The 27,420-nt window shown below is 46.2% G+C and overlaps 8 protein-coding genes across 8 annotated transcripts; 5 read left to right on the top strand and 3 right to left on the bottom strand.

Annotated features, from left to right (window-relative positions):
* Positions 1–7,565: 7,565 nt before the first annotated feature.
* Positions 7,566–9,023, top strand: CGCA056_v002974 (uncharacterized protein; the record flags this gene model as incomplete). Its single annotated transcript, XM_037318231.1, has 1 exon — positions 7,566–9,023. The coding sequence occupies one exon, from the start codon at positions 7,566–7,568 to the stop codon at positions 9,021–9,023; it is 1,458 nt and encodes a 485-aa protein (XP_037184182.1).
* A 1,299-nt stretch (positions 9,024–10,322) lies between these two features.
* Positions 10,323–11,470, top strand: CGCA056_v002973 (uncharacterized protein; the record flags this gene model as incomplete). Its single annotated transcript, XM_037318230.1, has 3 exons — positions 10,323–10,596; positions 10,654–11,015; positions 11,063–11,470. 3 exons carry the CDS (start codon positions 10,323–10,325, stop codon positions 11,468–11,470), a joined length of 1,044 nt encoding a protein of 347 aa, XP_037184187.1.
* A 1,152-nt stretch (positions 11,471–12,622) lies between these two features.
* On the bottom strand, positions 12,623–13,306 carry CGCA056_v002972 (uncharacterized protein; the record flags this gene model as incomplete). Its single annotated transcript, XM_037318229.1, has 1 exon — positions 12,623–13,306. One exon carries the CDS (start codon positions 13,304–13,306, stop codon positions 12,623–12,625), a length of 684 nt encoding a protein of 227 aa, XP_037184188.1.
* A 939-nt stretch (positions 13,307–14,245) lies between these two features.
* Positions 14,246–16,133, top strand: hsp60 (Heat shock protein 60; the record flags this gene model as incomplete). The annotated part of the gene is made up of 3 exons (XM_037318228.1): positions 14,246–14,353; positions 14,419–14,560; positions 14,617–16,133. The coding sequence occupies 3 exons, from the start codon at positions 14,246–14,248 to the stop codon at positions 16,131–16,133; spliced, it is 1,767 nt and encodes a 588-aa protein (XP_037184185.1).
* Positions 16,134–17,370: 1,237 nt separating this feature from the next.
* COF1 (Cofilin) lies at positions 17,371–18,240 on the top strand (the record flags this gene model as incomplete). The annotated part of the gene is made up of 6 exons (XM_037318227.1): positions 17,371–17,373; positions 17,438–17,448; positions 17,619–17,802; positions 17,864–17,937; positions 17,995–18,043; positions 18,100–18,240. The coding sequence occupies 6 exons, from the start codon at positions 17,371–17,373 to the stop codon at positions 18,238–18,240; spliced, it is 462 nt and encodes a 153-aa protein (XP_037184186.1).
* Positions 18,241–18,593: 353 nt separating this feature from the next.
* On the bottom strand, positions 18,594–19,267 carry CGCA056_v002969 (uncharacterized protein; the record flags this gene model as incomplete). The annotated part of the gene is made up of 2 exons (XM_037318226.1): positions 18,594–19,100; positions 19,157–19,267. 2 exons carry the CDS (start codon positions 19,265–19,267, stop codon positions 18,594–18,596), a joined length of 618 nt encoding a protein of 205 aa, XP_037183259.1.
* Positions 19,268–19,693: 426 nt separating this feature from the next.
* On the top strand, positions 19,694–21,950 carry nop2 (25S rRNA (cytosine-C(5))-methyltransferase nop2; the record flags this gene model as incomplete). The annotated part of the gene is made up of 2 exons (XM_037318225.1): positions 19,694–21,240; positions 21,299–21,950. The coding sequence occupies 2 exons, from the start codon at positions 19,694–19,696 to the stop codon at positions 21,948–21,950; spliced, it is 2,199 nt and encodes a 732-aa protein (XP_037183258.1).
* A 959-nt stretch (positions 21,951–22,909) lies between these two features.
* Positions 22,910–25,963, bottom strand: byr4 (the record flags this gene model as incomplete). The annotated part of the gene is made up of 2 exons (XM_037318224.1): positions 22,910–23,484; positions 23,536–25,963. 2 exons carry the CDS (start codon positions 25,961–25,963, stop codon positions 22,910–22,912), a joined length of 3,003 nt encoding a protein of 1,000 aa, XP_037183265.1.
* Positions 25,964–27,420: the final 1,457 nt, after the last annotated feature.

The raw sequence follows: 27,420 nt of genomic DNA, 5'->3' as shown, positions 1-27,420 counted from the left end.
AAATAAATACTCAAATATAAGTATATTATATAATTAATATAATTAAGCTTTTTAACTAATATTTTTAAGCTAAATATACTATAGTTTTAACTTTATATTATATATTAAAAAAGTAGAAATACAATAGTTTATTTATATAAACTTTATAAAGTTAAAATATATGTAACTTTTTTAACTAAATAAAGGTTTAAAAATAGAAAGTTAATATTATAAGTAAAAAAGTATGAATTAATAACTTTAATTATATTAAACTTTATACTTTTTTAAAAAGTATATAATTAATATATTTTAAGATATTTAGTATAAAACGTAGAAAAGTATGTTACTTTTTATAATAAATAGAAAATATTAAATTAATATCTTATAGATTAAATATATTTTATTAAAAATAAATATAAGTAGTTTAAATATTTAAATTAAATCTAAAACTATTTCAAAGTATAATATATATACTTATATATAATATATTATTATAAATAGAGTAATATTATAAAAGAAATAACTTTTTATATTATAAATATTTATCTATATAAGTAACTTTATTTAATTTATATTTAATTTATATTAATAGATATTATAGTTCATTTAATACTAAATCTTATATTATGTTTAGTTATTAATACTTAACTTAATTTATCTCTAGCTTTAGTAGAAAAAAGTAAATAGTTAGATAGTAAAATATACTAATTAAAATATTTCTTATAATACTATAATTTATAACAGCGTTATTTAGAATATAACCATTTATTAATAGTTTAAACTTGTACTTAAAAGTATAAACTTAATAATATAACTTTTTACTATTATTACTAGAAAAGTTATTATAACTATAAGTATAAAAACTTAACTATTTAAATAAAGCTTTAAACTTTAATTTTATTCTTTATATCTTTATATATATATAATAACTATAAAGTTCTTCTCTCTCTTTATATATATATATATAGATATAAATTAAATAACAGTTCATCAGTCAGCCGGCCGGACCAGTCAGCCAGACGTTTTTTTCCCACGTACACAACAACATCTAGTATTTCTCAACCATAACGCATTAAATCAACTATTAGTTGTCGCTATCAGAATCTCCTGAGGGTTCGACATCTTTGGAACAGGTTTGCGCGTTATGCCTAGTCTCACCACACATACCACAGCGTCTCTAAGCTGGCTGGGCTCTCTTTGATGGACCCCCCTCGTCGTCCTCTTGAGGTGCTGGACGTTTCCCTTTTTGTTTCCTTTTAAGTAAAACCTGAGATTCCTCTATAATAAGTGCCCATCTAAGCTGGACCTACGTTCTTTTAGCCCTCTAACGCTTAGTAAGTGCTATATTTGCATCTTTAAGGGTATAAAGCTAATTAGTCAAAATAGTGATTAAGTATGCTATTACTTATGCACCCTTTAATAATTACTTAACTACAGTAATAATTAGTGTTAATAAGCTTTCTTAATAAGTAGAGATATAACTTTTAATAAAGTTAAACTATAAGATAGTTTATTATAAGTTAGAGGGCGTTTGTGACTGCTAAGGTAGAGGTGTTAAAAGGTTAGCTATAGGAGGTGTAGGCGTCTGTAAATATATATTAAGCTTTTTGATAATATGGTCTAGGTCCTATAGTGAAATTCTAACGCCTTAGAAAGCAGACCTAATATTTTCCTTATTAAAAACTTTGTTGTGGGCTTAGTGGAAGGTAATAAAGAACTCAGACTTAGTGATATGATTTATAGAGGCTCTGATGAATTAGTTGATTTTATTATTATATATGCGTTTTAAAGGTGAATAAAGGGTAATATCTAATAGCTATAGTAGATATAATAAATATATAGGTATACTAATAGTTATAATATTATTCTGCTTATAGTAATTATTAAATTTAGCTAATAAATAGCTCTTATAGCTATTAATAATAAGTATCTAATAGACACCTTTTATTTAGTTCTTAGTATATTTATTAAAAATATTTAATCTAGTTAAAACCTATCTGATTATCTATCTATCTATTAGTAATAGGTTTGATCACCTAGTTGCTTAGAAAACCTGATTCTATAGTCTAACCAATAAGGTGATATACACCCTTAATGATTATAAATAGAGGGATATACTACCTACCTAAATTAATATATTTAATAACTATAGCTTATTTATAGTCATTAAGCTGGACAGACTTTATTTTGCTATATTAATTAGCATATATAACCACTATTAATATAGCGATTATGCTTATTATAAAGCTAGTTTTATCAAAATTATATAGGTCCCCCTCTTAGATGCTATATTCAGCTATTATGTTGCATAATAGTATAAACTACTTTAATATAACCTTAGGATCTTCTTAAAAAACCTTTTAATAATTATATAGATAATTAAACTTAGTTTTTAGAGTAAGCTATAAGTCTACAGACCGCTTAGCCTATTGCTTACTAACAAGCTTGCTATTATAGGCTTACAGCAGGAGATTAGCTATATCTTCCACACTGCTGAGGCGGAAAAGAAACCCTCTGGAATCCTATTTAATAACGTATCGGAGAAGTGTTTTTCTTCGATCGGATTGAGTTTATGTTGTTGGGGTTGAGTTTGTTCACGTCGCGGTTAGTTGTTTATTCTATCGGCTAAAGTGCTCTTTGGGATACCGTAGGTCTCTGCAGCACGCGAAATGCTTAACTTACTACCTGCAGCGCGTGTCGATCAGATCGCTTTAATCGTGAGAATGACTTTATCTTCTTAGGTGTAGATTAGCATTATGGTTGTTGAGATTTTATGCGTTAAAGGTTTAAGTGATTTAGACGTAAGAGTGTTTAGAAAAAAACGTCCAGCTGACTGGTCCAGCTGGCTGACTGATGAACTATGTTAAAGCTAAGCTAAATAATTTAATTTATAAAACTAAAGTTAAAATTTTTAAAAACTTTAAGTATATTAAACTTATTTATATTAATAAAATAACTATTTTTAAATTTATTTAGAAATATCTATTTAAAACTATAGTTAATAAAGATATTATATTAAAGTTACATAGCTTTAAGATTAATATAGATATAGTTAGAGCTATTAATAATAATCTTAAAGCTTATAGTTACTTTATAAGCTTCTTTAAGATAGCTAAAGTAGCTTAAAGCTTAAATATTAATTAGTTAGAAAAAAGCAAATATATTAAAAGTATAGCTAATAGTAATAACATAGTTTATCAGTTAGCAGGCTGGACCAGTCAGCCAGACGTTTTTTTCTAAACACACTTATATCTAAACCACTTTAACCTTTAACGCGTAAAATCTCAACAACTATAATGCTAATCTACACCTAAGAAGACAGAGTCATTCTCACGATTAAAGCGATCTGATCGACACGCGCTGCAGGTAGTAAGTTAAGCATTTCGCGTGCTGCAGAGACCTACGGTATCCCAAAGAGCACTTTAGCCGATAGAATAAACAACTAACCGCGACGTGAACAAACTCAACCCCAACAACATAAACTCAATCCGATCGAAGAAAAACACTTCTCCAATACGTTATTAAACAGGATTCTAGAGGATTTCCTTTACGCCTCGCCAGTGTGGAAGATATGGCTACTCTCCTGCTGCGAGCGCGTAATGGCGAGCCTGTTAGCAAGCGATGGGCCAGGTGGTTTGTGGACTCGCAGCCTGCTCTGAAAACCAAGTTTAATCGTCCATACGATTATCAAAGGGCTCTTCAAGAAGACCTTGAGGTTATATCAAAGTCGTTTGCGCTATTACGCAATATGATGGCTTAGTATGGCATCTAAGAGGGGGACCTATACAATTTCGACGAAACTGGCTTCATAATGGGCATAATCACCGCGTCAATAGTGGTAACACGCGCTGATCGACGCGGCAAAGCAAAGTCTGTCCAGCCTGGCAATCGTGAATGGGCTACAGTCATTGAATGTATCAATTCGAGCGGCTGGTGCATCCCTCCGTTCGTGATTGTCAAAGGCGCATATCATATCACCTTGCTAGTTGGACTACGTAATCAGGTTTTCCTAGCGACTAGGTTACTAAACCTACCGCTAATAGATAGACAGATAATTAGATAGGTTTTAACTAAATTAAATACTTTAATAAATATACTAAGAACTAACTAAAAGGTGTCTATTAGATACTTATTATTAATAGCTATAAGGGCTATTTATTAGCTAAATTTAATAACTACTATAAATAGAATAATATTATAACTATTAGTATATCTATATACTTATTATATCTATTATAGCTATGAGACATCACCTTTTATTTGCTTTTAAATATATATAGAGTAATAAAAATAACTTCTTTATTAAAGCTTTTATAAACTATATTATTAAGTTAAAGTTCTTTATTACTTTCTATTAAGCCTATAATAAAGTTTTTTATAAAGAAAATATTTAAGCTACTTTTTAGAGCGCTAAAATTTCACTATAGAACCTGAAGTATATTATTAAAAAGTTTAATATATATTTATAAACGTTTATACCTCTTATAGCTAACCTTTTAAGATTACTATTTTAGTAGTTATAAACGCCTTTTAACTTATAATAAACTGTTTTATAGTTTAATCTTATTAAAAATTAGATCTCTAATTATTAAAGAAGTTTATAAATACTAAGTATTACTATAGTTAAATAATTATTAAAATGTATATAGGTAATAATATACTTTATTACTCTTTTAACTAATTAGTTTTATACTTTTAAAGATATAAATATAGTATTTAGTAAGCGCTAGACGGCTAAAAGAACGTAGGTTTTTTTTAAAAGGGCATTTAGTATAGAGGAAATTTAGGTTTTGCTTAAAAGGAAATAAAAAGGAAAATATCTAGCACCTTAAGAGAATAAAAAGAGAGGTCTATAAAAGAGAGCTTAGCTAACTTAGAGATCCTATAATATATATAGTAAAACTAGTTATAATATATAAGCTTATTCTAAAAATATTAAATTATTAAGAGATTCTAATAATAATAACTAATAGTTAATTTAATATATTATAGTTAAGAAATACTAAATATTACTATAAACGTAAAAAGAAAATATTTAGCTAACTAATAAATTATATTATCTTTTTAAAGATTTTCTTTAAAATATCTATTTATAGCTTCTATTTTTATTAAGTTAAATCTATATAATATATTAAGTTATAATTTATATTCTCTTATTAAAAAGAACTTAATAATTAAAATATATTTATATAGTTTAGTTTATAGTTTAATTATAAAAAGTTTTTTCTAAATTCTATATTCATTTAAAATAAATAGAAGCAAATTATTCTTCTATTTAAAATATATTATTTTTAGTAGTTATATTATAGCTTCTTTTAGTTTAAAATAGTAGAAATATTATTTTACTACTTTGTATTTATATTAAAAGATTTTAAAGTTTTAATATTTAAATACTTTTTAATAACTAAATTTTAATTCTTTAAAGACTTTAATAACTACTATAAGCTTTCTCTTATAAATTTAGTAATTAAGTTTATGTCTATAAAATATATAAGAGAAAAACGTATAGAATTTCTTTTTTTATATTTTATTATAATAACTATATTTTTAAAGTTATAATTTAAAGTATTTAATATAACTTAAAAATGCATAGTTTAATTTAACTTTAAAGTCTATAGTTTAATTTCAGACTATTAAAGTTAGTTTGCTAATAATTAATTTTTAATATTTTAAAAAGCTGTTTATTATAATTCTTAATTACTTTATAATAGAAGTTAATAAAATATAACTATTTAAATTTAAATTTAATAATTATCATATTAAAACTAAATTAACTTACTTTTTAGTATAACAGCTATTTTATATTTATAAAGAAATTATATTACTTTTTAAAAATTAATATAAATTAACTATTAATAAGTTTATACAAAAATTTAATTAATAAAAAGTTATAAACTTTATTATAATAAGTAAATATTATTAAATATAATATTAAGAGTTTTTAATTAATTTAATAGACTTCAAAGTAAATTTATAAATATTAAAAAAGCATTAAAATGAGTAGATTTACTATTTTTATAAGAAAATATTAATAGAATATAATAATATTAAATTAATTATAGCTTTAAAAACTTTATATATATAAGAAGATATAAACTTCTATTAATTACTTTAACTAATTATTACAACTATATAATAGCATTTAGTTAAATCTATAAATAATTATTTTATAAATATTAATAGAAAACTTAAGCAAAAATATTTTATTAATAAATACTTTTAAAATAAATATAAATTAAAATCTAAATTTTAAATCTTTCTCTTTTATAGTTTTAATTTTATTATAAATACTAATAATATAATAATTAGTATAAAAATATAAAAATAGAAACTAAAGCTTTATAAATATAACTAGAGATAAATAAAAAACCTTTCGTTTTAATTTAAAGATTTCTATTCAAAAAGGGAAGTATAAGTTATAATAGTACTCCTACCACCTCACTATAATATATTACTAACCTTCAGGCTAGAAACTATTAATATATAGGTCACTATACTTCCCTGTGAGCATGTGATCTCTCACATGCCCGACTGGCCCAGGCGGAAAGTCTGGTGACAGCCGCTAGATCGGGCAGGTGGGGCAGATCTTAGCTGCGGGGGAGCAGGGAAGTGGCCGGCGTCTTGTCCTAAAGGCTGGCGATGCTAATTTAGACTACATCACATGGGCTTGTGTAAGAGGCTGCTGCTTTGAGGGTGACACTGATTCTATGGGTCGACAAAGCGCCATTGATATAAACCAAAGACGGAACAATGCAAGTGATATAATGGGGGTAATACAAGGTTCATGAAGTAGAAAAAGGCTGGTAGTGGTGTCTACAAGTACCTCCAGGAGGAAGGAATTGACCCAACAATCAGGAGTCATCCTATGCCAAACCTCAACTGTCATATCAAATATCCCACCGAAAATTTTGAAAGCCAGCTGTTCCTCAAGTCCCAAAGCTTCCAGGACAAAAGTGTCTTTGCAAAGGGTGACGTCAGACCGATGTGAAGCAAGTGCAGTCCCAATTCACCTTCCTTCCCTCCTCCCCCCGAAAAGAATCTATTTCATCCGCATCCGCATCCGCGCTAGCTGGTTTTTTTTTTCACACCATCTGACCGACAAGCTGGCCCAAACCTTCGCTCTGGACTTTCACATTCACTTACCCTTCCCATCAGACCTGGTGCCACCACTCACAGGCGACTTTCCTCCCCCAGATATCCTGCCCACATGCCAAAAATTCCCCGACAGGCCAGCTCCGAAAATTTCTTCTCTTCTCAACCCACTCGGTCTCTTCCCTCACAGTTGCTTCGAGAGACACCCCAATCTTCGCACTTACAACCCGCCATTCGTCTCCATTTCCAATCAAGTACTTAATGAACGACGTTTCTGCGTCAGAAAAGACCAAATTACGGGCCAATTGGTGAGTTTCGCAGGAAAACTCCCTCTCCTACATATCCTTACGGTTCTCCAAATCTTGCATCCTGATCTGCCGGAGCGCGCAACTGACATTTTCGGCAGATTGAGGCGATCCCAGCTACTTCTTACTCCCACGACACAATCTTCCCTCCGACAAACTGTTTCTTTGCTTTTACACACTGCAATCGCAATGGACGACTCTGCTGGCGCGCCTGGCATGGACATCGAGCAAGATTGGGATTCCTCATCGGATGCTTCGACTCCGCGGTCTGATACTTTCACGAACACTCTTTTTTCGAACCCTGATTCGCCTGCATCGTTTGTCGACACCGAGATGTCTTTTCCTGGCACTGGTCCTGATGGGGAAAAGCAATCTCCGAAATTAACGTCCCCTAGCTTTGGCATTATGCCTAGCTTCTCCAACCATATCTTCGTTGGGCAAACCGCTTATCCTTCAAGTCATCTGCGAGCTATGCGCGACGAATTGAGACAGGCACGCAAGAGAGAAGAATTTCCCAACACTACATCCAACGTACAAGATCCAAAAACCATCGTTGAGGACTATCAGTGTCTCATGAGTCTTCGAGATGTCCGCGGTGACCCTTCCATCTATCCACCACCCGAAAAGTACACCCAACTCAAGATCGAAATCGCACGTCGCATCAAGACTCGCGATGAAGCCGAAGGAGGCTCAACCCAACTGGAAGAGATGGACAACCGAGTTCAAAGTTGGATGGGATCAATCAACAAGGAAGCTCGAATGCTGGAGATTACTCAGGCCGCACTGCAGCGCAAGGGCATCAGCAACCCCACACAAGCCGACCTGGACGCCATCGCGGAGGAGTTCATGCAGATCGCCGAGCGGACGCTGCTTGACGTCGCCAATCCCCTTCGCATGAACGCAACGCGTATGGAAGGCAACATGAGTCGCTTCGACAGCCAGCTCAGCGGTTTTGATGGCGCAATGTCAGCACAATTGCATGGCATGACATCTCAGCTCAACGGCCTGGCATCGCTAAATAATGCTGCCAATACCTCGATCAATGCTCAAATTACCGGCCTGTCCAACCTCAATGACGCCGTCAACGCCTCAATGAGTGCTCAAGTCAACACACTCAACGATGTCTTAACCAATCTCCAGACCAACATGAGCAAGGCCGTTGGAGCCTCGGCAGAAGCAATGAATACTTCAACCAATGCGGTGAGCACTGCCATGGCATCACAACTCAGTACCCTCAACACCATGCTGTCAACTCAAAGCAGCACGTTCGACGGCTCGCTGAACATGCTCAACACATCTCTGAACACAGTCACGTCCGACTTACAAAAGTTGACGGCAAGCCTACCCGACATCATTGCCGCTGCGACACAAGCAGCAGTTCAACAGCAACTCGCCAGTGCGTCAAACCAGAATGTCTTCCCCCAACACCATCACGTACCCACAGAAGCGCCACCCAGCTACATCAGGAATGCTGCCTCGACACAGTTCCCACCGACACCCGCCACTCCTCTTCCAGTATACTATCAAACCACCCAGGAAACAAATCAAGACATGAGCCAACAGGACGGCAAGAGGTTACAGACGGGGCGCGCGCCAACATCCGGTTCGAGGTTTCAGAAGTTTATGGTAAAGATCATCAAGATTTAAGTCTTCAAGGAAGGAAAAGTTAGAAGGAAAAGGATATTAGCATGGGTTTCTATCTTGGCTGTCCGGGCAGGCGGGCAGCTCTGCTGATTTGGGTCGGATAAAAACACATCTGATCACCGCACATTGGAAAGATCACAGAAATGATGGGAGGACATTGGTTTTGTAGATCATTGGCAGCTCTTCCCTCTCGATACGAGATTAATAATTTCATCCCATGCCAGACTTGAGCATCTTGACATCGCAAAGACATCGCCGGGACGTAATACGCAGAAGGAACGTAGACATGATGTCTGGGGGAGATTGGTCTTGCTCCTGGGATGTCTATGTGCTAATCTTTGGTCTTGTTCACTGACAAGCGATGGACGGAGATCGAGCAGCACTTGGCAACGTCGTTGCATGTGTCGTCGACTTCTTCGTCTTCCTGATGCCGGCCATAAACACCTGCTTCTCAAGCAATGTGATCTTGACTACAGCTACCACCACTATTGTTTCCTTCTTGTTCGCAGACAGCCGTCTCCAGGCACATCGCCTCCCAGGTTTACGCATGACATCAACCACAAGCGACTCTCGGAAGCCCCCAAAAGCAGACCAGCTGGCTTTTTCAACAGACTCGAACTCTTGGAATTTTGAACAGTTTCAAAAAGGCCGTCTGCTTTCTCTGCCGTCTCTACCGCCTTTTCGTATGCTTGACCCTCGTCCATCGTCTCCGGCAACCGTCTCTCGTCATCTCTAGGCGCTATCGTCACTATTCCTCATCTCTGGCTTTTGGGGAGAGACGAAATGGGAAAGAGTCTCCCCCAAAAACGCTCATACCCAATTTCCACCGGCCGTCTGATCTCGAGACAAAAGGAAAACTGGCAGTCGCGAAGGAAGCACCTGCTTCAAAAACCCAACATGCCTTCCCAAATCTTCCCAGCTACCATCTCTCACCTTCCTAACACAGAGATTTTCCTCCTTCCCAACCCGTAAAGCCCAAAACTCACCTGTGGGATCACGAACTTTCTCCTCAATTCATCAACCACAACATAAGTTTGTGAACTAAACTTCAACACCGCGATACGAAAGCTCATCAGTCATATCAAGCCTCAACACCACATGCAGGTACTCTCAATTTCTTTCTCACCTTCATCTGACTTTGGGATGCTTCTTTCACCTCCTAGCCTTCACCCTCACGCGAAAAAGGGCCTTTCACCTCACCCAGGCTTGGATGAGTGAGAGAACAATTCACCTTTTATTGCGCGACGTCTCCTTTCATCTCACGTGTGATAATCTCCGGACTAATAATTACTGGTTACAGTAATGGCTCCCGGAAAGCCGGTCTTGAAGGCCACGGTCAATTCATGTTCTGCTGTTGAGAACCACCACGCCAGCAATAAGCAGAATCAGAACAAGGCCTTGGAGAAGATCCAGATTCTAGCTGCCCCCAACTCGAAGAAGAACCCACTTGTTGATAAAGAGGCCACCAACCGTTGTCCTCCTCCTCCTAGACTTCCTGCGACTCATCAACTCCCCTCTGAGGAGCAGAAGAAAGCTAATGGTCGATACTCCGGCCGGCAGCTGGTGCAGTGGAACCGTAAGACTCCAACCCCGGAAACATTTCAGTTATTTCAGCTAACAGTGATTGATACAGGTCAGCCGGTTGCCGAGAAGTTCTTGCTCGCACTCACCTTTGAATGCGAAAAGAAGGGCATCGAATTACCATGGGACGATGCTGCCCATAGGTTCCGGCCCAACGTCACTGGCAACGCGGCCAGACAATACGTCGCAAAGATGCCCAAGCGACACCTCGAGGAGGGACGAGTCGTGCCCCCACGAGGAAACCTCAGACGGTTCGACAACCGAGACACCCGGGGAGTTGTCCTGGATAAGGACACAGGCGAACCGCGTGCTGTCTCCTGGGACGAGGACATTGACGAGCCGGATAAGTTTCCCGTCGATGAGCAGACGGTCACGATGGAAACAGAGGAAGACGCCGCCTCCGCTCTGACCCAGGTAGGCCAACTGTCCTCACTTCGAGTTCCGTTATTGACGATAGCTAGCACCCCTCAACGGTCCCGTCGTTCGAGGACTACTGGCAACAGGGAGCGATCCAGCAGTCTATCGACCCTGCCCTAGGAGGATTCCCTCTCATGGGAGATTTTGCCCCTATGGGAGGATTTCCTCAGATGGGAGGACCCCAGATGGGATTTCCAATCGCCCCCGACCATAGCTTCAACATAGAGACGGCGGCGGGCTCACAGCCTTTCAGTAGCTACGCCGAGCTTCCCAGCGCACACCAGCTCCCTTCGCAACCCGGCACGATGGCTGGTGTTCCCAATCTTGACTGGGCCGAGGCCTTTGGAAATGCCAACAACGGCAGCGAACTTCCTCCGCCTGTTCCTGATTGGGTAAAGTACATGGCCGAAGATATCCAAGACGATGATGGCGACTTTGGAAAGGGCAAGTAAACTTGCTCAGTGGAAGTGTGTTGGGCTAGGTGATGAAGGAACGACGAAAACGGCGTTTGGTTTTTACTGGGATTGAGAGATACGCGGAATAATAGATACCCACGATGACTTGATAATTGGCCCAATTGACTTCTCTCCGAAATCTCGCAGTATTGCTTTCGTCGTGAATGATGCACACAATACATGGATGAGTTGTTGGTCTCCACAAGTAGAAAATTCTGAAATCATCTGCGTTTCGTATATTTGAAAGAGCACCATCCTTCGAGTCCCCTGGGGGAAGATTGCATTCTCGTCCGCTCCAGATGTCTTCATTGCCAATTGAACGCTTTCAGTCATATTCCAAGATATATACACAGAGGGGCAAAGCATGCATCAACCCAATCCAGCAAATATTTGAGTTTGTAGTTATGACGCAGCCCCCCTGCAAAAAGACTACAGCAAAATTCACCTTATTTGCAGGCATAATTCTAGAAACATTATATAGGTATTTTAACTTATACTTTCTACTAATTAAGGAAAGTAATATAGAAACTTTATAAATTCCTATTAATAAGTAAAGCTTTATATAAAGTTATATATATACATATATATATATATATTAGCTAAATAAACTAGTAGAATGGTAATAATATTAGCTATATTTTATAAAGTTAAATAGTATAATAATATGTATAGTAAAGCTAATTATATTAAAGTTAAGTAGATTACTAAAGCTTTTATAAATTAGAGATAGCTTTACTAAACCTCTTAGTAAAGTAAATACTATTATATAAAAGATAACTCTTTAACTAAAGAAGTTATCTTAAGAGGTTTTTATAACTAAAAGTATAAACGCTCTATTATATATAAAACTTTATATCTATTCTTTTTCTTATTTATTATTAACTTATAGTAAATTCCTTATAATATTTATGTTACATAAGGAATATAAGAATATTAACTTTATATAAAATATACTTTTTAATAAAGAAATTACTATAGTTATTACTAAAAAGTATATAATCCATATATTAGATAAAACCTTTAAATTCATTATGTATTTTTCCATAATTAGCAGTATATTATCAAAGTAGCATTAGATAGAGCCCTTAAGAATACCCTAAGAGGCCCTATCTATACTGCGATCAGGGCGATAGCTACTGGTGAAGGCCTCTAAGCAGAGGCTGTGTAGGTTTCTAGCCATCCCGAGGAGTGGCCCTTCTTCGCGCAGGCCCTCCGCAATGCCAAGGCAGAGGCAGCCCAGTATGGGAACATCCAGCAAATATTTACAATATAAACAATGCACTGAAAAACAAATCCCAGGTTTACATGCCATTGGCAATCATGGCATTGATAGATAATCTGAACGTGACGATCCGCGTTTGTCTCGCTCCATTCGGTGTCATGGTTCAGGCCATACGGCCAGATGTGTTGGCCGCCGCAACTAATCTTGGCGTCGTCGCCGTCCCAGGACTTCAGCAGAGATAGAGCTGTCTTCCAGTCGCCGGAAGAGCACAGAGAGTTGAAGGCCGTACTTAGGCCGACGCCGAGCGTGTGCGCGATCTCATGGAGTGCCGTCCGCTCGTCCATGAAGGCGCGGTCTGAACCGAACCTGAGGACACCGCTGACGCCCGCTTCCGCCGTCGGCACGCCCGGCGTGTATTCGACCGTGACGGACTTGCTTGCGGTGCCCAGCTTTGCGTGCCGGGCGACGGCGGCTTTCATCGTGGCTTCGATTTTCTCGTAGGCCTCGATCTGGTCGGATGTAGGGTTTGCTGCCTTGTCCAATGTCCAAGTGATTGTGCTCTGCGCAACAGAGACGGATGCGGCGAAAACGGCAAGGAGAGAGAGCTTCATTTTGGCTGGCTAAGAGGGTGTTTCGGAACTATCAACTACGATGCAAAGGGATCGAAAATAGAAACTGAGCAAAGCTGGATGAAAGACACAATGGCGCTGATGAGATGGGAATCGAAAACTTGGTCCTCGACTGTCTCTTCTTATGTATTCGTCCGAAGCCCACGTCGGGGAAATAGGAGAATCTATGGGTATCTATCTATTCAATGCTCATGTCTAACCGAACCATACATACCTGCTGTTGGGTTATATCTATTAGGGTTGCTTGGTCCTTTACCATATCTGTACCTTGCTGTATATTGTACCATACATACCTGCGGTTAGGTTCCCAATCAAATGACGATGCGGCTGACATCTCGAGAGGGGGGGCGTCACGGCACTCACTCGCCAACGTTTCAAGTACAGTAAAGTTGGAGCAATAATGGGTAGAAGTAAATAAACGTCTATGAAAAGAAACAGCTGACAATGCGTGACAATTGGATGCGACAGAGACCCGCAAGATGAAATAGGGTGTTCGGTCAAGTTAAGCTTGAAGAGGCTATCGGAGTGTCGATGAGTTCATAAGGAGTTGCCGAACCCCGTGCAGCTATTCCCAACCAACAGCGAGAACCCATGTCAATAAATCGGCATTGTTCGCGGGACAATACCATGTGCGGATGTGAGAATGGGACAGACGCCATTGGAAGACGGTGGAAATGCACAAGGTGGCGCTAGTCCGTTTTGGTCATGGCGCACCAATGGGGCCTGGTTTAGCCGAACGTCCGAGATAAATTTTTGGAGCCGGCGCAACAGGAAGCTTCTCCAATTCTATCGTCACCGAACTTTTTCTCCTCCTCGAACTCCTTGTGAGCGAAACTCTGCGCTTCAAAACGGCGATACGATTCAATCCCTAGTTCTGTATTTTTTTTCTCTTATCTAGATACCCTCATAATAAGATCCAAGATGCACCGCGCTCTTACATCCCGCGCCAGAGCGTCCATCGCTTCCTCCGCCGCTACCAAGTCCCGCCCCGGTGCCGGCCTGGGCCAACAGCTTCGCTTTGCCCACAAGGTTCGTCTATATGCCTCGTAGTAGTACCAATGATATTGGTCAAGGTATACTGACTCGTCCTGTAGGAGCTGAAGTTCGGTGTCGAGGGCCGCGCTTCTCTGCTGGCTGGTGTTGAGACTCTGGCCAAGGCCGTTGCCACGACACTTGGTCCCAAGGGCCGTAACGTTCTCATTGAGTCCAGCTATGGCTCCCCCAAGATCACAAAGGGTACGATACAGCTCGAGGAAGCTACAGAATGAACGTCAAGCTGACTGTGAGTGCAGACGGTGTAACTGTCGCCAAGGCCATCACCTTGAAGGACAAGTTCGAGAACCTCGGTGCCAGACTCCTCCAGGATGTTGCCTCCAAGACCAACGAGACCGCCGGTGACGGTACCACGACCGCCACTGTCCTCGCCCGCGCCATCTTCTCCGAGACCGTCAAGAACGTCGCCGCTGGCTGCAACCCCATGGACCTGCGCCGTGGTATCCAGGCCGCCGTCGATGCCGTCGTCGAGTACCTCCAGAAGAACAAGAGGGATATCACCACCAGCGAGGAGATTGCTCAGGTCGCCACTATCTCTGCCAACGGTGACGAGGCTCTCGGCCGCATGATCGCCAACGCCATGGAGAAGGTCGGCAAGGAGGGTGTCATCACCGTCAAGGAGGGTAAGACTCTGGTTGATGAGCTCGAGGTCACCGAGGGTATGCGCTTCGACCGTGGTTTCGTCTCTCCCTACTTCATCACCGACGCCAAGTCCCAGAAGGTCGAGTTCGAGAAGCCCCTGATCCTCCTCTCCGAGAAGAAGATCTCCGCCGTCCAGGACATCATCCCCGCTCTTGAGGCCTCCACCCAGATGCGCCGCCCTCTCGTCATCATTGCTGAGGACATCGAGGGTGAGGCTCTCGCCGTCTGCATTCTCAACAAGCTCCGCGGCCAGCTCCAAGTCGCCGCTGTCAAGGCCCCCGGCTTCGGTGACAACCGCAAGTCCATTCTCGGTGACTTGGCTGTCCTGACCAACGGTACCGTCTTCACCGATGAGCTCGACATCAAGCTCGAGAAGGCTACCCCCGACATGCTCGGCTCCACTGGCTCCATCACCATCACCAAGGAGGACACCATCTTCCTGAACGGTGAGGGTGGCAAGGACTCCATTGCTCAGCGCTGCGAGCAGATCCGTGGTGTCATGAACGACCCCACCACCTCTGAGTACGAGAAGGAGAAGCTCCAGGAGCGTCTAGCCAAGCTCTCTGGTGGTGTCGCCGTCATCAAGGTCGGTGGCTCCTCCGAGGTCGAGGTCGGCGAGAAGAAGGACCGCTTCGTCGATGCCCTGAACGCTACCCGCGCCGCCGTTGAGGAGGGTATCCTGCCTGGTGGTGGTACCGCCCTCATCAAGGCCTCTGCTCTGGCCCTGAAGGACGTCAAGACCGCCAACTTTGACCAGCAGCTCGGTGTCAGCATCGTCAAGAACGCCATCACCCGTCCTGCCCGCAGCATCGTCGAAAACGCCGGTCTTGAGGGCTCTGTTATCGTTGGTAAGCTCACCGACGAGTACGCCAACGAGTTCAACAAGGGCTTCGACAGCGCCAAGGGCGAGTACGTCGACATGATTGCTGCCGGTATCCTCGACCCTTTCAAGGTCGTCCGCACCGGTCTCGTTGACGCCAGCGGTGTTGCCTCTCTGCTCGGCACCACCGAGGTCGCCATCGTTGAGGCTCCCGAGGAGAAGGGCCCTGCCGCCGGTGGCATGGGCGGTATGGGAGGTATGGGCGGCATGGGCGGCATGGGTGGAATGATGTAAAAAAGTAAATGATGACCACGTCTTGTATTAAAAACTCAAAAAGGGGGCATGGCACGGTGTTACTATTTAAAAAGGATGGATAACTGCGGCCCTTTGTACTAATCTCCCCTCTTTACCCCTTTCTACAGAGATTCCCCGAGGGGATTGAAGAGATCTGTATGTACAATAGCACTAGCAAGTTATGTTGCATGAAGAAACCAAATCAGTTAAAGATGAAAACACATGGGTCTTATTTTTTCTGTGCCAGAGCGAAGTCGTCGTCGTCGTTGCCGCTGCTCTTGTTGCTGTCGTCGTCATCTCTATCGTTGATATTACTTCTCCTATTATCGTCTGTCCTTATTTCTACCATTGTTGTCCTCAGTAGGAGGAGTAAGTCAGTACACTGCACATACAGCTGCGCAGACATAGGAAGGCTCTCTCATTAAAGAAACCAAGCTAGCCAAAGCCAAAGCCAAAGCGACAAGCGAGACAACAAAGACATTGATCCATTCTCGTGCATTGTGAAGAGTGCACGGTGACGTCTGTCAACTGATAAGGGGGGCCTGAAGCTACCTAGGTAAGTGCTCTACAGTGGATGAGAACAGCCCACAGCCACTACTTTAGTTGACTTAGGTTGTCGGTAAAGCTTCTTTTGGCCTGGAGCTGACAGGTGTCTCGAGGCAGCCATTGAAACGCCCACCTCAAGCTCACGGGCAGCGGGGAGCAGGCACCCATCATCATGCTATTGTGATTTTTATCTGGCAACCTGCTGCTGCAGAGCTAACTTACACTGAGAGAGAGAGAGGCGCATGGCTTCAATTGCCCTGCTTTTGGGCTCCATCCCACCAAGTCAGCTATTGACTGCCGCCCGGGGGTGATTCGTCAACGCTCTGTGGCTGACGCAGTGTCACGTGCTGTGCTCTAATCTCACCGGGACAACAACCCCACCATGCGGGTGTTTTTCTCGCCCGCTTCCCCTCCACGGTGACCCAACTCACTCCGGTTCTGTCCAAGATACCTCACCAACCCGACGCAAGCTGTTGCCTTTCCTGCCACCACCACCATCCCAAGTGCAGCATCCCCCCCACGGCCGGACCACTTGATCTCATGTAGGCTTCCATTTCCTCCCTCCCCTCTGCAATCATTTTAATAATTGCCTATATCCAATTTCCCGTCTCTTTTTTTGCTCCTGCTAATCTGCTCTCAGCCCACTTTCCCGCCTTCTCTCCTAGCCACACCCCCGCCATAAACCAGCATCATGGTGAGTACTAAAAGCTTCCAAGGATCAGCCGTCTACCTAGACACCAATCTAACCACCAGCGCAGTCTCAATCCGGGTTCGTTCTCACCTTTCCGCACAGCCTCACCCCCCGCGCCGACGACATTTGACGGGCGATTGAACACCGCTCGTTCGATGACGATCCCACCCGAGGCGGAGCAGGCCAAGCTGGCTCCATCCCCATTCCCGCGAAGAACCGCCGCAGTGCTAACCCGACTCCCCCACCAGAGCGACCGTCTCGCAGGAGTGCATAACGGCCTACAACGACCTTAAGCTCTCCAAGAAGTACAAGTACATCATCTACAAGCTGTCGGATGACAACAAGGAGATCGTCGTCGAGGAGGCTTCGGCCGATAAGGACTGGGAGAACTTCCGTGAGAAGCTGATTAACGCTACCTCCAAGACCAAGAGCGTATGCAATCCCTCGTTACCTCTCGTCATGAAGCTAGAGGCCAATGTTAACTTTGCATCAGGGTGCTGTTGGCAAGGGCCCCCGTTACGCCGTCTACGACTTCGAGTACAGCCTTGCCTCTGGCGAGGGTGAGCGGTATGCAGCCCCGCACCAACCGTCTTGGAGAAGCATCAGGAGCTAACCCGAGAACAGCAACAAGATCACCTTCCTTGCCTGGTCCCCCGATGATGCCGGTGTCATGGTCAGTTCTTGTCGCGCGGTTTACATCAATTCCTCTTGTCGCTAACACCCGTGCAGGCCAAGATGATCTACGCCTCTTCCAAGGAGGCCCTCAAGCGCTCCCTGACCGGCATTGCGACCGAGCTCCAGGCCAACGATGCCGATGACATCGAGTACGACTCCATCCTCAAGACCGTCAGCAAGGGCATGGCTGGTTAAATTTCCCACTTTTCTACCAAATTCCCCCCTTCCTTTCGCGAGAAGGAGCATACACTTTGGCGGTTGCAAGTCTTCCGGGACGACTGACGACGATCATGGAGAGTTTACGACGAATATGGAGAGCCTACCTTCTCCCCTGACGATTTCTGGGTCTGAGTGCTTTCCACTCCGCGTTTCTTTTGGGGCGTGACAAGTAAATTTCCAGATTTGGCTGCCCGCCTGGTCATACCAACCCATTGCCATAGGAAAACATCTCATGCTGGAATGCAGAGCATTCTTGTTGTTGCCCGACGACAGAATCACTTCTTTATTAGACCATTATCTATGCTTCAGTCCGTTTCCGTGATGCTACGTCATGATTTTGTTGCCTGGTAGTTTGAGCGCCACAGCGCCGACAGTTCCTCCGCCTTCTTCTCGTCCTTGAGTCTTTGCAGCAAGAAGCCCTTGAGATCGTCCCAGAACTCTGCCGTCTCCAGTGCAGCCTCACCGATCTCTCCTTGCGCGGGGTCGTTCGCGACGGGGGCGGCGGGCTCAGCCGGCTTGACCGCCGCGGCTCCACCAATGACCATGACCGAGAATTCCACCGTGGACTGATCCTCCGCGAGCAAGTCCTTCAAGACCTTGCTGTCCGGCACGGGCTTCTTGATGTGCAGCAGCTTCATCTTGTCCACGGGTATGCGCGACTGCGACTCGACCTGCGTCTTGATGTCCAGAATCGACGTGTTGAGCGATTGAGATGACAGCTTGATATCCAAAGGCGGGTTGCGGAGAGACTTGAGAGAGACGGTGACGGATCGTTCTTGGCCGGGTGCGAGGCTCGTGGGCTTGCTCATCGCCTTGGGCATCTTGGGCAGGATGTACTGCACACATCAGTCAGCTAGCTCGCGCAACGTGCAGATAGATATATGCAACTTACAGGAGGGCGAGGAGGGAAGTTCTTGGGGTCCTCGACATGATCGGCCGACAGCTTGGCCGGCCGCGACTCCAAGGTCGCCAGGAACTGCCTGGCAAAGACCACTTCAGCCATGTCTGCGTTTGGGCGTTGAATTCTGGTGAGGCGATATTCGATGTGGTTAGGAGGTTTTCGGTTAGGTTTTCCGATATAGCTATTCGTAGGTATAATGTAGGCGTCGTCCTGGGTGTCGTCCTGGGTGTCGTCCTTGGGCGTCGTCCTTGAGCTTCGTCCGGTGTCTCCTCTGACTGCTGCAAGGAGGGATGGATGGCGGGGCGGAGCTGGGGTGTGGAGCACGAACGCTCTGGACGGCGTGGCTTTCCCCGATAGGCATCACAATCTTATCAGCGGGTGGCCCGTGCTCGATAAAAAAGTTTTGGAGGGACCATTCTAGCGCAGTAATTTTTTGGCGACCGTCCCGCCGGTGTCTGTTGTACATCCTACAATACCATATACCCATTTCCCTTTTCTCCCAGTTTCGACACGAATTGACCGGTCAAAATGGGTGTCGGACGTCGCATGAAGAAGCAGGGCCCTCCCGAACCCCTGTCGGAGGCTCACTACGCAAAGTTGAAGCGCAAGGCCGGTATTCCTGTCGAAGCCGTCGAGGCCCCCGAGACGAAGAAGAGGAGGACCACGAAGCAGCCCGCGCCCAAGGCCAATGGCGCGAAGAACAAGGAGGTGAAGAGGGGCAAGGTTGCGGTTCCCGGCGAGATGGCGCCCAAGGTCACCAAGAAGAAGTCAAAGAAGCAGGCCCAGCCCGACTCGGACGAGGATATGTCTGACGACGATGACCTTGGCGACTTCAACGCTGCCGACTCCGACATGAGCGACGAGGCTGACGAATTCTCCGACCTGGACGCGGAAAAGCTCGGCGACGACTTCATCGATGGATCGGACGACGATTCCGTCGTTGACTCGGACGAGGAGCGCGGCGGCGGCGGAAAGCACATGTTCTCGGAAGACGAAGAGGACTCGGACGGCGAGGAGCAGCTCACAAAGGCCAACATTGAGGGTCTCGCAAGGCGGCTTGACAAGCAGCTTGCCGAGGAGGCGGAGAATGCGGAGGCTGAGCTGCAGGAGATGGGTCTGCAGACAAACATTGACGGCGACAAGCCGCACATTCTGGACGACGAGGATGATGAGCTCGTCTCCAAGACCAAGACCATGCTTGCCCCGGATCTGCAGCTTCTGAGAACCAGAATCACCGAGAACATCAGAGTGCTCGACGACTTCGCCAACCTGCATGAGGAGGGCCGCTCGCGCGTCGAGTACACCTCCCAGCTCATCAAGGACATCTGCGCGTACTACGGCTATTCCGAGTACCTCGCCGAGAAGCTCTTCAACCTGTTCTCTCCCCGTGAGGCGTTTGCCTTCTTCGAGGCTAACGAGTCTCCCCGTCCCGTCGTCCTCAGGACAAACACCCTGCGCACTCACCGTCGCGACCTTGCCCAGGCCCTCATCGGCCGTGGCGTCACCCTGGAGCCTGTCGGCAAGTGGTCCAAGGTCGGTCTGCAAGTCTTCGAGTCAAACGTTCCCCTCGGTGCCACCCCCGAGTACCTCGCCGGTCACTACATCCTGCAAGCCGCCTCTTCATTCCTTCCCGTCATGGCCCTTGAGCCTCAGGAGAACGAGCGCTGCCTGGATATGGCCGCCGCTCCCGGTGGTAAGACGACGCACATGGCCGCGATGATGAAGAACACCGGTGTCATCGTCGCCAACGATCCCAGCAAGCAGCGTGCCAAGGGTCTGATCGGTAACATTCACCGTCTGGGTGCCCGCAACGTCGTCGTCTCCAACTACGACGCCAGAGAGTTCCCCAAGCCGATGGGTGGTTTCGACCGTGTGTTGCTCGATGCGCCCTGTTCTGGTACCGGTGTCATTGCCAAGGATGCCAGCGTCAAGACCAACAAGACCGAGAGGGATTTCATGCTGTTGCCGCACACGCAGAAGCAGCTTATCCTGGCCGCTATCGACTCTGTCAACCACCACAGCAAAACCGGCGGTTACATCGTCTACTCTACCTGTTCCGTGACTGTCGAGGAGAAGTAAGTCCCATCCACATCTCAGCCTACTACCAAGAAATACATGCTAACAACAACCCAGCGAGGCCGTCGTGCAATACGCCCTCTCCCGCCGCCCCAACGTCAAGCTCGTCGACACCAACCTCCCCTTCGGACGCGAGGGCTTCACCAGCTTCATGGGCAAGAAGTTCGACCCCTCGCTGAAGCTCACCCGCCGCTACTATCCGCACACCTACAACGTCGACGGCTTCTTCGTCGCAAAGTTCCAAAAGATCGGCCCCACGCCCGACAAGGCCGCCTCCCGCGACAGGTCCGGCCCCCTCGCCGGCGAGCCCGTCGACAAGACGCCCATCACCACCGACGACGAGAGCGGCGCCGACGGCAAGACGGACGACTTTGGCGGCTTCGACGAGGACGAGGACACCGAGTACATCGACAAGGCCAAGCGTAACGCCATGCGCAGGAGAGGTCTCGACCCCAACGCCCTGTCCAAGGAGAAGAAGGGCGGCAAGAAGGAGGAGACAAAGAAGACGGAGATCGCCGAGTCTTCCGAGGCCGAGGTTGAGAAGCCCGCCGAGAAGACGCCCGAGAAGAATGAAAAGAATGAGAAGAAGGAGAAGAAGAAGGCGGAGAAGAAGACCGAGGAGAAGACGGAAGAGAAGCCGAAGACAACAGAAAAGAGCCCAAAGGCCAAGAGTCCCAAGCAAAAGAAGGACAAGAAGGGCGGAAAATAAGAAGGGGAACGTTTCTTTTGCATAGGGAAGGAAAGTTAGATGATTTCTCAGTGTGATCTCCGTTTGTGGTTGTAGACGAGAGAGCATCATGACGGCGAGATCCAAGGGTCGTCGTCGAACCTGTTTTGTTGTCGTTGCATTATAATTACCTATTACTAGGGAGTCGGAGGTCAAAAAGGGACTCTGGAAATAAAAAAAAGTTATATGAACAATAAGCCGTTTGAAAAGCCTTTGTCGAGGCTGCCGTCGCATCAAGTGTCGTTTAATGGTTTGCCGTCTCAAATTCGCCCTGCGTCCCGGCCGTGAGGCCACGTGCGTCTGTCACCATTCGACCATTTTGCCATCACGATCACCAATGCCCAGCCGGCCCCAGAATGAAAGAAATGGGATATTACTAGTCCAGTACTCCAAAAAACCAAAATTGTCCAAGCAAAGCTTTTCATCAAACGTCTCTCATGTGCCAGCCCACCAACGACCACCTTGATGGAAGTAGCAAGGCCTCAGCTTGTCCTTAAAAACAAGAACCAAAAAATGCAATAGAAGCATTGTACAGAATCGACGTAAAAAAGCAATCCAGCCCTCAAGCTCCATGATGAACCCTTTCCAGTCCAAGCCTGGATGGTATCAGAGCCATTTCTTCCCATGGTGTCTTCCCTGTGGTTCGTAGCGGTCGGCGTTCCCTTGCCGGACCTCTTTTCGTCATCAAAGCCATATGTCGTGAGTCCTTCCACAGCCTTTTTCGGAGAGTATGTTATACAGAGGAATCCAGAACGTCGTCACCGGAATCGTCGTCGTAAATGCTGCTCGTCGTAACCTACTCCCAAAAAAAAAAAAACCGCCTCCGTCATAACTCGCCCGGCGTTCGCCAACCGAAGCCGGGGGTATTATAGTAATATGCGTGAAACAAAAAAAGAGCATCGAGTGCCTTCCGAAGTAGAATGCTGTTCGTGAGATGAGGTCTACTGGGCAGTCCTCTGGTATAGTAGAATGTCGCGAATCGCCCACCGCCATGCTTCGCGATCTCTTTCGCCGACACCCAGCCACTTCTCGCACTTCTTTCTCCACCTGTCTTCCTCTTCTCTCTGTCGTCGGATGAACTCTGGGCCGACATCGAACTCTTCGCCGACCAGCCATTCGTCCTTGACCTCGCTGACGCGACCAGGCTCCTTAGAGTCGCCTTGGTTGTCTTCAAGGTCTGGAATATCTTTGAAGACGTCTTCGTCGTCATCCAGGGCGTTGAAGCCGTCCATAGGATCGGGGATCTCAGACTTGGGGTTTGACTGGGGACCAAGCTTCAGCCAGCACATGTTCTGTGGGTCGAAGACCATTCCTCCCACAACTTGCACGCCCTTCGTATGGCTAATATTCGTAATTAAAGCCGGTCGGGGGGTAGTGGCTTCCTTACCGCGCATCATGTGAGGTGGTAGTGATGCTGTTGAAGGTGACGACGCGGGTGGTGGGTCGAACGCGTTCAAGACATTTTCGTTGCCTTCCCAACGGAAAGTGTCAGGGTTGTAGAACATGCCCTGGAGATCTGGGGTGGTGTTAGCATTTGAATTACAGAGTGATTGACCGATGCACTTACGTTGTGGCGTCTTATCTTTGTTCATGTTTGATATGAGATGAGGTTTTAGTTGAGGAGGGTTCCTCTTCTTCTTTGATCGTACCGATGGTTGCGGCATTCCGGGGCTGAAAGTGTTCCTCGACGATGACAGTTGCGAGATGCGTGAAGACGTGAGGGGCGCCAGTGGGCCTGATGGAGCTCTTTGGGCAAGCGAGGTCTCCCGAGCAATTCGGCTAGCCTGGGTATCACGGGCAAAATGGGGCGTGTAATCAGACCTCGCAGGGGATGAGAATGGTGCCGGCGAGGGTGTGGTAGTCCGATCGGTCTGCACATTTTGGTAAATCTTGTTGCGAAGCGGCGCCTTGACAGGTTGTCGGATGAACTTCGCCTCGGATTGAGCTGAGGTAGGCAAATCGTCAAAGGCATCCAGCTCATGACCATCGCCGAAATTGCGGGTCCGGTGAGGCTTGGTCATGTTGCGGAAAGAAGAGCTGGAGAAGATATCATGGGTGATATGATCCGAATGCCGATTGAGCCTCTTGGGACTAGGTGAGCGCATTGTAGACCTCGAAAATGCCCTCGAAGTCGGCCGCAAGTCCAAGGCATTCTCGGAATCATGGCGTCGGAAGGTGCGAGAAGTTTTCGTAGTCACGTGTTGCGACTGGGATTGAGATGCCCCAGCAGGGAGGAAAGGTCGTCGTTGCTGAGCAGCGAAGCTTTCCACCGTTGCAGGGCGGGTCCTCTCGACTGGCGTTTTCGGTCGCGCCCCTGACTGTTGGCGGTTACCCTCAGTCCTCGAAGGCGGTCTCTCGAAACGAGAACCAGTCGGCTTGGCAGGTGAGCTGGAGGGCTTCATGTCCATAGCTGGTAAAGACCTCTTGAATCTCAGCAACTGCGAGTGCGTGGTTGTCGGCTCATTCCGCAGCGATGTCGTGGATGTCCTAGAGCCAAGCTCCCTTCTGCGAGGAGTGGCCGGAAGCAAAGAATGCGCAGGAGAGGGCGTTGTAGGAGTAGGCATGCTATGGACACTGGTGACTGAGGACTGAGATTGATGGCCGAGGCGAGACTGAGACCTCCGTGAGCGAGAGAGGATGGGCCCGCCGCTTTCAGAAACAGGTTCCAGGGCAGACATTGTCCTCTCATGACTTGGCCGCGGCAATCGAGATGGCGTCGGCTTGCTCGAGAACGTGAGGGAGACAGCCGTCTTGGGGCGCGCTGGGCTTGGTGGTCGATTGTTGTTGAGGCGAATGTTACGGTGAAGCATGAGCTTGCCAGGGTTGAACACATCGCCATCGCCGACATCAAGGCCATCCAGCAGGTCTTCGCCCTCCACCTCAGCTTTTGGCGTCTTGAGGTTCGGTGGCTCTTCTTCTACCGGTCGGGCAGGCGAGCGGCTGAGCTTTCTCATCTTCAGCCTCTCCTCAAAGTTGACAGGACCAGTTGGCAGCACAAGCCCCTCAAAAGTTTCATCCTCGCTCTCAGCGGTGAACGAACTTGATACGCTGGGGCTCATAGCCGAGACGGACGAGCTTCTATTAGAGCGTGCGTCTCGCCGAGTACCTCCATAACGAGTACCGAGGCTGCCCTCGCCCCAGTCCAAGTCATCGGCCTGGTTCGATGGTGTCTTCGGAATGTCTTTGCGAGTAGAAAGCTTCAGCTTACCATCAGAAGGCAGCTCAAAGTCATTCTCGAAGTCATCATCCAATGGCTTCACATTGCCCTTGGAAGGCGTTGGGGGAGTGATAAGTGAAATAGGTTTCGGAGGCCGTGTCTTTGACACTTTGATGGTCTCTGATCCATCGCCGAAGAAGTCGTCATCATCATCGTTGTCTCGGAATTCGTCCAAGTTGATAGCCCCCGATAACGTGCTCGTCCTCGATTCAGTCGACTCTCTGCGGTCCGTCGACTCTCTTCGGTCCAACAATGACGGGGCAAGAGGGGTCTTCATGGGCTTCGTCGGGCTGGTTTGGCTGGAGCCTCCGCTAACTTGCCTGAGCATATCGGGGAACTTGGAAGCGTCCTGGGGCTTGATGCGAAGCCCGTCCTTTGAATCCGGTAGCACCAAGTCGTCCTCCCAATCGTCCTGGATAATCTTCTTAATCTTTCTTCCTCCTAGTCGCTTGATGGTGCCGCCCATGAGAGCGGATGAAGGTACGTTTTTGGGTATGGGAATGCCAGCTTGTGTAGCTGCGGCTATAGCGTCCATGGTCGACTTCTCATCGTCGCCTGGAACATGTACATGGGTCTCCTCGTCCATGACCGATTCGAGCTCGGAGCGCAAGGACATGTGGGAGGACGCCGAATCACGGCGTGGCGGGGCATTGGTGGTGGCGGTAGATGCGGTCCGGAAAGTAAGGTCGTCGGATTCGATTTGGAAGTCGTCATCGTCCCAGTCCTCGATGTCGAGGTCGGCCGCCGGCAGGCGTGGCTTGAGGCGTAAGGGCTCCATATTTGGGATAAGTTGATTTGTTTTGAGTCGCGCAGAAAGAAATTGAGTTCAAAGGGGACCGAGTCGTTTCCCGAAAGACTCCCGACAGCGCTGTTCCGGTCGTCAATGAAGCAAGATCATATCGTCAACAACGACAGCAGCTACGGCTCGTCGACACAATCTGGGGGGGGGGGGGGAACGGTTGTTGTCGCAAGCAAAGGTGAGTGTGTCGGGGAGGGTCGTGGGGTGCGCAAGTGTTTTCTATTTGTGGGAGGGCGTAGCAATGGCGTCGTGGATTGTTATGTGTCGGTATCGTGGAATTTTGGGGAATGTGCGATGTGTCGGCTATTGGTAGAATGTTGCCAGAGACGCAAACAGATGCAGACAAGAGCAAGTGGAGGTCGATCCAAGAGGACGGTCGTAGGGGTACTGTAGTTCGGTTCAGGGTGCAGTATCTCGCCGAAGGGTGACGTTGCGGAGTAGTAGAAGGAGATCAGGGCAGTCGTGAGGTCGGGGGGATTGACTGGATTTGCGTCCTTGTTGGACGATACTTGGGTGAAGCAAAAATGGCTGGGAAGCTGGGGGTCGATGGACCGGGCCAAACAAAGCGAGGTGGGCTGGGTCGGGTCCAGTCAGCAATGGAAAGGGTGTGGAAGGAGGTGGTGGGTGGCCCCGGTGAAGGCACAGTGGGCGTTGTGTGGTGGTGACTAGGTGTTGTCCAGTGCCAAGTGCGGTGGTGTACAGTGTGAGGTGAGGTGAGTGAGCGCAGGCCAGGTGAATACGTACACCACAGGATGCAGGAGCACCGCGTGCGTGGTGGATGATGTGGTGGTGGGAGGCTGGTGTTGTGCTGGGGGGATCCCACTACAACTGCGCGGACACGCAGACACTGCAGGCAATGTCGACGAAATAATCGGGTCACTTCCATTTATATTTCTCGTTTATGATCTCAGGATCTTCACACCCGACTTCTCTGTTACTGCGCTGTATCCGTAGCATGGCGGATATCATGCTTGTTGTTTTCTCTCTCTATTTAGTTCGCCACTGATATCCCGGGCGCATTCGAATGGGGGAATCGGCGAGGATGAACATGTGCGGATCCCAGGTTCCTGGGCAGCATGTGGCGGGACACCGGATGACCTGCACAGAATGGAGAGTGGGCACTGGGCAGAACAGGTGGGAAGGACGGGACGAGCTGCGCGGGACTCGCAACGGGGGCCCCAGGGCACCCAGCAGTGAATCATAAATTTTCCCAGTGTGTTCCACGTGATTTAGTGGGGACATCAGACGGTGAGCACACTCATCGTGCAGCGGACTCATGGGCAACTGCCAGGGGATGCGGGGCTGGTTACACCTGCACGATTTTGACGCGTTCGAGGCGCGACTTGCCCTTCCTCGTCCGCCGGTCCAGGGGACACCAGGGACACCAGGGACGGCGCTGCACTTACGGATAGTTGGGGTGAAATTGAAGAGCACCA

This window comes from Colletotrichum aenigma (genome assembly GCF_013390185.1).
Source record: "Colletotrichum aenigma strain Cg56 chromosome Unknown KSG_Cg56_contig02, whole genome shotgun sequence".
NCBI classification, from domain to species: domain Eukaryota; kingdom Fungi; phylum Ascomycota; class Sordariomycetes; order Glomerellales; family Glomerellaceae; genus Colletotrichum; species Colletotrichum aenigma.
The sequence above is the reverse complement of the archived record's forward strand: the minus strand, read 5'-3'. Positions and strand labels throughout refer to the sequence as shown.